Source organism: Phyllobates terribilis, unplaced genomic scaffold (genome assembly GCF_046119375.1).
Source record: "Phyllobates terribilis strain yellow unplaced genomic scaffold, ASM4611937v1 Scaffold_29__1_contigs__length_15306474, whole genome shotgun sequence".
Lineage (NCBI taxonomy): Eukaryota > Metazoa > Chordata > Amphibia > Anura > Dendrobatidae > Phyllobates > Phyllobates terribilis.
The window spans coordinates 13,018,034-13,028,262 of record NW_027362789.1 but is presented as its reverse complement, the minus strand read 5'-3'; the positions used below and the strand labels follow the sequence as shown (position 1 = coordinate 13,028,262).

The following is a 10,229-nucleotide window of genomic DNA, read 5'->3' as shown; positions in this document are numbered from 1 at the left end:
CAGAGGCACAACCTAGCAACGCCCTCATGTGTGGCCTGAGGCACAATCTAGAAATGTCCTCACGTGTGGCCTGAGGCACAACCTAGCTACGTCCTCATGTGTGGTCTGAGGCACAACCTAGCAACGTCCTCACGTGTGGTCTGAGGCACAACTTAGCAACGTCCTCACGTGTGGTCAGAGGCACAACCTAGCAACGTCCTCACGTGTGGTCAGAGGCACAACCTAGCAACGCCCTCACGTGTGGCCTGAGGCACAATCTAGAAATGTCCTCACGTGTGGCCTGAGGCACAACCTAGCAACGTCCTCACGTGTGGTCTGAGGCACAATCTAGCAACATCCCCATGTGTGGTCTGAGGCACAATATAGAAATGTCCTCACGTGTGCCCTGAGGCACGGCAGGCACAATCTAGTAACGTCATCGCGTCGGCTACCATCATATTCAACAATAAATAACATTAAAATCTCAGTGACACCATACCATCTGCGAGGTCAGGCGTTATAGATGCCCCTGAAGGAGAAGCCTGGACCCACCGGAGGATTCTCCAGAGAGTCAGTCTAACGATGAAGTCTATGGCTTCTAAAATAATATTCTAATTGGAACACTGCAGCGTTTCAGTTAGTCATATATGATGAAGTGAGACCGACTGCCTGCAGTTCAGCCATCATGAATATTTAAATAGCATTGTTTGGATGGTTAAAAATATGTTAATTTTAAACCTAGTTACATAGGGTTCTTAAAGGGAACCAATCAAGGTTTTCCTCATATAAAGTATGGCCACCACCTGTATGCCACCATTCTAGAATGCTGTACACATGTTTCCAAGCCAATTTGCACAATGGTAAAAAAAGAACTTTATTATACTCACCTACGGGGCGATCCAGTCCTATGGATGTCGCTGGTCTTCATCAGCACCGTTCCAGTCTGCTTTGTGTGGATTACACGTCCAACGTCATTCCCACACAGCCTCTGCCATCACACTCTTGTGCAGGCATACTTCTCTTCCCTGTGCGGGGAAAGGGCAGAGAGAAATGCGTCTGCCCAGGAGTGCGATGGAAGACACTGTGTGGATAATGTAGGACACGTCATCGACTTGAAGAAAGGAGGACGGCAATCTCAGGAAGAGGAGGCGCCAGATTAACAGTAGCGAAGCCCATTGGATGGGACCGCCCTGTAGGTGAGTCTAATATAAGGAATTTTTTTTTACGTTATGCAGATCGGATTGGGGACTTATATACAGCATTCTAGGGCATACAGGTGGTAGTCGTACTTTATATGGGGAAAACCAGGTGACAGGTTCCCTTTAAGCAGGTTTTCAGCTATGCAGCAAGTACAAGTGAACTTCATTGTTTCAAAAGTGGGTTACCTGTCTAAGCCATGTTATTATAGTACCTTTTACATGGTTTACACAGATGCATCATGGGCTTTTCCTGCCCTATGAGTAAAATGAAAGGCTAAAATACAATGAGGAAACTTAATCAGAGAAATGTTTTATTTACATTCAGAACAAAAACAAATAAACAAATAACCATTACCACAGAAATCTCAAACTTTTACTTGTAGAAATATTGTCAAAAGAACATTTTAACATATATAGAAACAATTATAATTTTATAAAAGTGCATTTTATTAGCATTGAAAACTTTATGCCTTTGCTTGTTTCATTTTACGCATGTCTGATGTATTATAAAACTGTAATAAGCTGTTGGTGCATAAGGGCAGGATTGTGGGTAGGGTCTTTGGCTTTGCTCCGGCCCCTCGGCCTGCCTCCAGTGTCTGATGTTTAGGTGTCCTGGAACTGGGATCATGATGTCTGCTTTGGATAGCAAATCAATAGCCTTGAAAAACCCGGCAATGAGGGAAAGAGTCTTACGGGGGTGGGTCGCGAAAACAAGGGAGCATGGAAAATTCTATTTTGTAGCCGTAGGAGACAATGTCTCTGACCCACGCGTTGGTGGATGTAGGTGTTGGTGATGTAGGTACGAGGTGATTTTAGTTATGCAGCTAGGGCCTTTCTAGTCTGTACAGAGACCAGTTGGGTGTTGTTGCAGTGTTCTCCCCTGTGTGGGTTCTCCAGTGGCTACCAAAATGCATTTTCTGATTAGAACATGTCGCACATTTTGAACATGAAAAGGCTTCTCTCCTGTGTGACTTCTCAGATGTTTATTAAGAGTTGATTTCTGTACAAAACATTTCCCACAATCTGAACATGAAAAAGGCTTCTCTCCTGTATGAGTTCTCTGATGTGCATTAAGATGTGATTTCTGTACAAAACTTTTCCCACATTCTGAACATGAAAAAGGCTTCTCTCCTGTGTGAGTTCTCTGATGTTTATTGAGAGTTGATTTCTGTACAAAACATTTACCACAATCTGAACATGAAAAAGGCTTCTCCCCTGTGTGAGTTCTCTGATGTGTATTAAGAGTTGATTTCTGCACAAAGCATTTCCCACATTCTGAACATGAAAAAGGCTTCTCCCCTGTGTGGGTTCTCTGGTGCTTAACAAAATTTGATTTATGGTTAAAACATTTTCCACATTCTAAACATGAAAAAGGCTTCTCCCCTGAGTGGGTTCTTTGGTGGATAACAACATCTGATTTATGTTTAAAACATTTTCCATATTCTGAACATGAAAAAGGCTTTTTCCCTGTGTGAGTTCTCTGGTGCCTAACAAGATCTGATTTCTGGTTAAAACATTTCCCACACTTGGAACAAGAAAATCTATTCTCTGCTGTGTGAATTTTTTGATGTTTAAGAAAAGACTTTTTGAGGGGAAAACTATTTGTATATTCTGGATGTGAAAATGGCTTCTTTGCTTTAGGAGCAGTTCGTTTTTTAATGCTTATTTTGTGACTTTGAGTTTCCTTATTAGTTGGTAATGAATCGGAAGACAGGACCTGTATGAAAGGCTCAGATGACAAATCTTTGCTGTGAAGGAATGATGGTATATATGGAGTAATGGCATTCACTTCAATTGTATCCTGTGGGATCTCAAGGTCATCTGATTTAAAAATTGAAGCTATCAGCTGTCCCTCTGATCTCCTGGTACAGTCGTCATCTGCCAAGAATAAAACCAATTATTATTTTTGAATAAATATCCTTGAATTTTATATTTTTGAACATTTCTAATTAAACTGTCCATTATAATGGCAAGTTACGTAACAAAAAAAAAATATTAATTATTCACCAAGACAATGACAGTTCACAGTCCAATAGAATACTTCATAGGATGAACCAGTAGAGCGTGGTGTCCAACTGTTTGTTCATTCTGCCTCCAAAACATGGAATAAAAAGCCACCAATGTTATGAAGGCAAAAATGATACCAATAAAAACTTCTACTCATCTCACAAAAAAACAAGTCTCCACTCAGGTCCATCATCTGTCAGTGGAAAAACAGAGGTTTCCACATTATTAGTGGCTCATAGGCTCTTGAGAATCAACATGGCTTCCATAAACCAATCCAGTAATATCTGCTCCCCCAAAGTCAGATCTTCCCTCACTTCTGAGCCTTGCAGTGTGCCCAAACCATATTTACCATCCATGTATTTGGCATTACTATAGTGAGAAGGACCCACTTAATTTATGGTGTGTGTCTCCTGGAGCACAATCTGGGCACTATGTGTTGGGTAATATTATGGCACATGTGCAATTTTCATGCTCCATCATCCACTGGGTGCTAATTTCTGGAAAGTGCCTGTGGAGTCAATATAGACACTGCTCCTACAGATTAATTCTTTGAGTTTTATTATTTCCAAAATGCAGTCACTTTATGGGGATCTCTAAAAATGAGTAACTAGTGGTGAAACCTCTCTGGGGTAATTAGAGTATGGGGCTCGGAGGCTCTTGGCAATCTAAACTATCATAAGGGCCAATATTTTGATGAGTGCCAAGAAGAAATATTAGACATTCAAAAAATAACTTTTATAACAGAGTAGAGCTGAGGTGTCTTAAATTTAGACCACGGGCATTTGGAAGAGACAATGGAGACCTTTTTTAAAGACTACCAGTGAGTTACAGACTCAAATAAGTGAGGCAGGCCGATCCCACCACAATCAAACTATCATACAGAATAAACCTATAATAAAGATATAGACTAAAAAAATGTTAGATCCCCAACAACAACGTATGTATGAGGGGAGAACTCCAACATTAAACTAGAGTTGTACTCTTATGGTGGACCATTGGAGCTACTATGAGTCCTGACCAGAAGAGTAGAGAAAGTATTAGCGCTCCCATTTCAGGAGAGATTGTGCAGTAATCTGAATTCCTTAGGATTGAAAACATAATGGAAATAATGACGTGGAGTGAATCCATGAAACCAGGGCTCGAGCCATGCCAACACATCTCCTGCAGGCGTGAATAAATGTATATTACAACCATCAGCCATGCACAGCTTAGAGATACCGTAGTTTTCTAACTATAGGACGCACCGGACCATAAGACGCACCTAGGTTTTTAAAAAATGTGGTCATGATGCACTTTTAAGGGGGAGGGGGTCTTCTGCTGACACTGGTATAGGGGTAATGAACCCCAATTGACAATATCCCCCATTCTGGTATATATGCCCCCCCTTGCTTTAATACGTGGTCCCCATCCCCATCCTAGTATGGCTGGCACCCCTCCATCCTGGTATGCATGGCACCCCTCCATCCTGGTATGCATGTCACCCCTCATCCTTATCCTGGTATGCATGGAACCCCTCATCCTTATCCTGGTATGCATGGCACCCCTCATCCCTATCCTGGTATGCATGGCACCCCTCATCCCTATCCTGGTATGCATGGCACCCCTCATCCCTATCCTGGTATGCATGGCACCGCTCATCCCTATCCTGGTATGCATGGCACCCCTAATCCCTGTCCTGGTATGCATGGCACCCCTAATCCCTGTCCTGGTATGCATGGCCCCTTCATCTTTATCCTGATATGCATGGCACCCCTAATCCCTGTCCTGGTATGCATGGCCCCCTCATCTTTATCCTGATATGCATGGCACCCCTAAACCCTGTCCTGGCATGCATGGCCCCCTCATCTTTATCCTGTTATGCATGGCACCCCTAATCCCTGCCCTGGTATGCATGGCCCCCCCCCATGGCCCCCCCTCAGCTTTATCCTAGTATGCATGGTCCCCCTAATCCCCATCAAGCTGCACATAAAAAAAATAAACATTCCTACTCACCTCTCTTCTCTCTCCTCCAGCGCTGCGTCCTGTCTGCCTGCACTGATCTCTACATGTGAGCCGCGCATGACATCACTGTCATGCGTGGCTCACAAGGAGAGAGAGATCATCTGCCGGAAGTCACTGCTCCCCATGCCGGGACTGTGTGTGCGGGGAGCAGTGACTTCATGCTGCTTAATAGCTGGCACACAGTGGAGTGCAGTGCGGCTCCTGCTGCTGCCGGGCAATCGTGTGTGCCCGCTTATTAAAGGGCATGAATATTCACCGCTCTCCACTCCCATGGGCGTGAAGAGAGGTTGAATATTCATGCCCTTTAACAGCGGGCACAGGCGATTCCAGCAACTGCTCCCCACGCCCCAATGGGCGTGGGGAGCAGTGAATATTCATTTTCTTTAGCAGCGGGGACAGTGTAGGCTGCAGCGGGTAGCCCTGTGCCCCGCTCCTCCACACATATATATATATATATATATATATATATATATATATATATATATATATACACACACATATACACATCCCCTCCCCCCAAAATTTACGGTATATCATGGCACAGGTGTAATGTTTTTTATGTAGTTTGTCGCAATCCTGTTTGAAGTTAGTTGGTTTTAAAAGAAACTGTAACAGGATAAAGGGAAACTTTGTTGTTATTATACAGAAATTCACACTTGGCCTCACTGCACATTTAATGCTGTATCTCATAAAAGTGAAGTTTGGCCAGAAAGACTGGACCTGGTCTTGTAGGGACCATATGAGCACATTCAGCAGCACAGAAGGGAGAGAAGGTAGATTCATCCAATAAGATATCAGGGATCTAGAAAGCCAACAGCATCATGACCCTCCTCTTTCTCTTACAGGCCCATCATAATATTATTCTTCAAGTGATTTTCTAATTTGTCAGCACATTCTACATTCGCTGTCATTAGGCTTTGTAGTTTACAGATCTGAGGAGGTAACAGTCAGCATCATCTAATCCCAGGGGGTAGGTGGATCCTCCAGGTTGTAAGTTATATAGAAAAGGGCTTTCAATACCCAAAGTCATTTGAACAGTTTTGGGTGGAAGAGAATGTTATGGTCTAGCGGCAAAATGGTGATCACACGATTGTGATACGGCCGGACTACACCACCGATAAAGCAGCCACAGCCGGTGACTGAGAAGAATCTGTGACTTCTCTGTATTTAGTGGTCACTACTCACCTGGGTAGTCATATGTAGGAATCTCCTCTTTACACCACTCATCACCCCTCACATATGTCTCTGTAGTATTAATATGGGTCAGATCTTCACCCTGAAACAAATATTGTAAAAGTCACAGACAGATGGAGAAGTTCCATCTATGATCAGCTCTAATCCTGCCATTGCGTCGCCCCTGGGCCACTGTGTGTGGGGATACCCGGAGCCAGGTCTCTGCGCGATGCTGGGACTAGTAGTGGTGACCCGGTCCCGTGGCTCAGGGTGCTCTGGTTCAAATGGCAGTCTATGTTTATTGTGGTCTTTAAGTATTTAAGTGTCTGACTACGCCACCCATGGATTGCGGTCAGGGTGAACCACCGCTGCAGGGCAGTCCGCTGAGGCTGGTATTGTGTGTGCAGCAGAGTGTGGTATAACTCCCCACGGGACGAGTGTAGCCTCAGGGCAGGTAGTGTAGATGGTGGGAGCGATAGTGCAGGCCGCGGAAGTAACACTCAGAGTCTTTCATGTAGTTCAGGGTCTTTACTGGTGGTATTATCAAATGACCCGTCCGGTATACTGGTTAACAACGGAGACCTGGTCAGTCTGAGAGCAACTGAGCAATCCCGCTGGTCAGGGGGAGTTTGTAGACCTGCCGTTCTGACTGCACTCTTCCCTGGCTATCCCGCTGTAGTGTGGTGGTAGCCCACGCCTCTGAGTGTACCGTGTGGTTCTCACCCGTATGACGAGCAACTTGGGGCCTTCTGTACTTCTTACCCCTCCGGGGTGGTATTCATCCTTCACGTGTGGCTGCGCCTCCGGGCTTCCTTGGGCCAGAGGACTTGAAATCCCCTGCGTTGTGGTTTTCTGCTGCTAGGTTTAGAACTTTGACAGCCTTGGACTCCAGTGTCCGGCTTAGTAGTCACTGGCCAGGACTAGCTCTTCTAGCTCTTGTCCCTGGCCTTTAGTTTCTCCTCTGTCCACAGGGACTCCTCAGCTGCGGCTGACCTGTCCCTAACTTGGTCTCTCTAGGTCTCTCTAACCCCGCCTCAGACCCAGTTTTTATAAGGGCAGCCAGCTCCCCTCCCTGGGCTGAGGCAGGAGGTGCTGCAGGCTAATTGTCCCTAACCAGGGAACCTCCCACCTGCTCTCAGACATGACATGCTGTTATAGTGGCAACCAGGCCAGGGTGCCACACCATCTCCACCGTCCTCATTACACAAGTATAAAACATGTAATACTGGGGGATAAAACAAGACTGAACACAAGACCTTCACAGCCGTCAACACATCATAGGGGAGATCTCATGACACCTTCTCTCCATCTACCTGATGATCCTGAAGAACATTGGGATCTTCTTGTTTACAGTCCTGTGGAAGAAGAGGATGGGGACATCTCTCTGGTGTTGTCCTCTTACTGGATAGATCTGGAGGAAACACATACAAGGACTGAATTCATTCTTTACATACAGATAATTATAGGCCGTGTGTATTTAGTCCTGTCTATTACCTGGTGATGTGAGGGGCTGAGGAACCTCCATCATGATGTCCTTGTACAGATCTTTGTGTCCTTCTAAATACTCCCACTCCTCCATGGAGAAATAGACAGCGACATCCTGACATCTTATAGGAACCTGACACATACAATGATACCGTCATTCCCCCCGATCCCTTCATAGCGTTACTGTATAATGTCCCAGCAGTGTCACCTCTCCAGTCAGCAGCTCAATCATCTTGTAGGTGAGTTCTAATATCTTCTGGTCATTGATGTCCTCATGCATCAGGGGGAGAGGTGGAGGCCCCGTGATTGGGCTCAGGGGTCTTCCCCATCCCTCAGACACAGGGGCCTGACAGCACTCACTAGAGGTCTTCTTCACTACTGCGTAATCCTGGTTATGGAGAGACACATTAATAAATCTCCCTCCAGACATTTCCAGAGTCCTCACCTCTCCAGTTTTGTCCATCTGTTATTCCCATAGATAAGAATGATGTAATGTGATGTCATCAGAATCTCTCACCTCTCCAGTAAGCCGGAAGAGGATCTCTAGGGTGAGGTGTAATATCCGCTCCGCCATCTTGTCTCTGTCCATATCCATCTTTGATGGGTCAATAAGGATAACTCTCTTATATAGATCTTCACTGAGAGGATCTGATATTGTAGAGACCTGAATGAGAAGATGATGAGACGATGTAACATCATAAAAGTCCTGTGTAATAATACAATTACTGGAGATAATAAGGGGAAACATATGATGAGATATATTATTTTACAGTATTTAGATTTCTTCTTTACATCTAGTAATAAAACCTATATATTTTAGGCCACAGACAACAAGCAGTTTCTTCCTCTGAGTCTGTAGCTGAATACGTTTCTCCAAGACTCATCTTCCATAAAGCTAATTTTCGGCTGATTTACTGACACTGCAATCGGCATTAGTAATACTGCAGGAGATATTCATTACACGTGACATGAGAAATAACTACTTCATGAGGAGGACGACATCTTCATCTTCTACTACGGCTGTACAAACATATTTGGACAGAGTCCGTGGTGGTTGCTGTTTCTTTCCTGTTTTTGTTGTTTCTTGTGTTATTTCTTACCTTTATGTAACGTGTGTGTATTGGTTCTGACATTCGTGATCTTGTTGTCATGTGAAAATCACTATATTAAGAACGCCCAAGGGATATGACGCCGGCTTATAAAAGGCGTCCGGCCCCGGAATGTGGCAACAGGAGCGTGTTCACACCACAACTCCCTCCCCATGAAACGCTGCTTGTGCCGACAGCTGATGGATATCGCGTCACAGATCTGACAGGATCGTCTGGATTGTTTCATAGGACGTACAGGAAGAAGCGGTCTAGAAAGCAGAAGATCCAGCAAATATCTGCCACATATTCCTGCAAATCCCCCGAATGTCATCACTAGTATCTACATTACTGTGCTGGAACTAGGAGAGGAATAATGGCGTTGTGTGAGGACTTCTCTGGGCTTCTGTCCTTCATCCTGCAGTCGCCTGAATGGATCTAATGTGGACGGGAACCAGCTAAGCCGCATTCTGTCCAAAGCTGTTATGTCACTGTTCACACCACACAGAGACCCCAAAAGAGTCTCCGTGCTGAAGGGGTTAATGCCCCCTGCGCCCAGTAATGGGGGTCTCCACATACCTCCACCTGCAGAGCCGCCGCCACATATATGGCTGCTCTGTGCGCACAGGAGCTGTGATGAGGTCACAGGGGGGAGGAGTCAGGGGTCACATGATCAGGGGCCTCAGTGGATGCAGGACTCTGCTGTGCTGGTTGTCATGGTGCTGGATGAGCTGAAGTTTATGTGTGGGGTCAGGAGGGGTTTACAGTGTGGATGTAGCAGAGCCGTGTGTGTACGAGGTGTGCGGAGCGGAGCCGCGCGTGTACGAGGTGTGCGGAGCGGAGCCGCGCGTGTACGAGGCGTGCGGAGCGGAGCCGCGCGTGTACGAGGCGTGCGGAGCGGAGCCGCGCGTGTACGAGGTGTACGGAGCAGAGCCGCGTGTGTACGAGGTGTACGGAGCGGAGCCGCGTGTGTACGAGGTGTACGGAGCAGAGCCGTGTGTGTACGAGGTGTACGGAGCAGAGCCGCGTGTGTACGAGGTGTACGGAGCGGAGCCGCGTGTGTACGAGGTGTACGGAGCAGAGCCGCGTGTGTACGAGGTGTACGGAGCGGAGCCGCGTGTGTACGAGGTGTACGGAGCGGAGCCGCGCGTGTACGAGGCGTACGGAGCAGAGCCGCATGTGTACGGAGCGGAGCCGCGTGTGTACGAGGTGTACGGAGCAGAGCCGCGTGTGTACGAGGTGTACGGAGCAGAGCCGCGTGTGTACGAGGTGTACGGAGCAGAGCCGCGTGTGTACGAGG

General features: G+C 46.3%; 1 protein-coding gene across 1 annotated transcript; it reads right to left on the bottom strand.

Moving 5' to 3' along the window:
* Window positions 1–1,476: 1,476 nt before the first annotated feature.
* On the bottom strand, window positions 1,477–9,591 carry LOC141178634 (uncharacterized). The gene is made up of 7 exons (XM_073660522.1): window positions 9,509–9,591; window positions 8,362–8,508; window positions 8,053–8,232; window positions 7,854–7,977; window positions 7,673–7,770; window positions 6,372–6,462; window positions 1,477–3,056 (listed from the first exon to the last, which is right to left on the bottom strand). The coding sequence occupies exons 2-7, from the start codon at window positions 8,437–8,439 to the stop codon at window positions 2,014–2,016; spliced, it is 1,614 nt and encodes a 537-aa protein (XP_073516623.1). The 5' UTR covers window positions 8,440–8,508; window positions 9,509–9,591; the 3' UTR covers window positions 1,477–2,013.
* Window positions 9,592–10,229: the final 638 nt, after the last annotated feature.

Excerpts from the sequence above, each read along its gene's own strand:
- LOC141178634 (XM_073660522.1), bottom strand. The coding sequence starts at position 8,439 with ATGGATATGGACAGAGACAAGATGGCGGAGCGGATATTACACCTCACC. Across the intron at positions 7,978-8,052 it reads TTGAGCTGCTGACTGGAGAG|GTTCCTATAAGATGTCAGGA; the intron begins GTGACACTGCTG and ends TGTATGTGTCAG. Across the intron at positions 7,771-7,853 it reads TCAGCCCCTCACATCACCAG|ATCTATCCAGTAAGAGGACA; the intron begins GTAATAGACAGG and ends TGTTTCCTCCAG.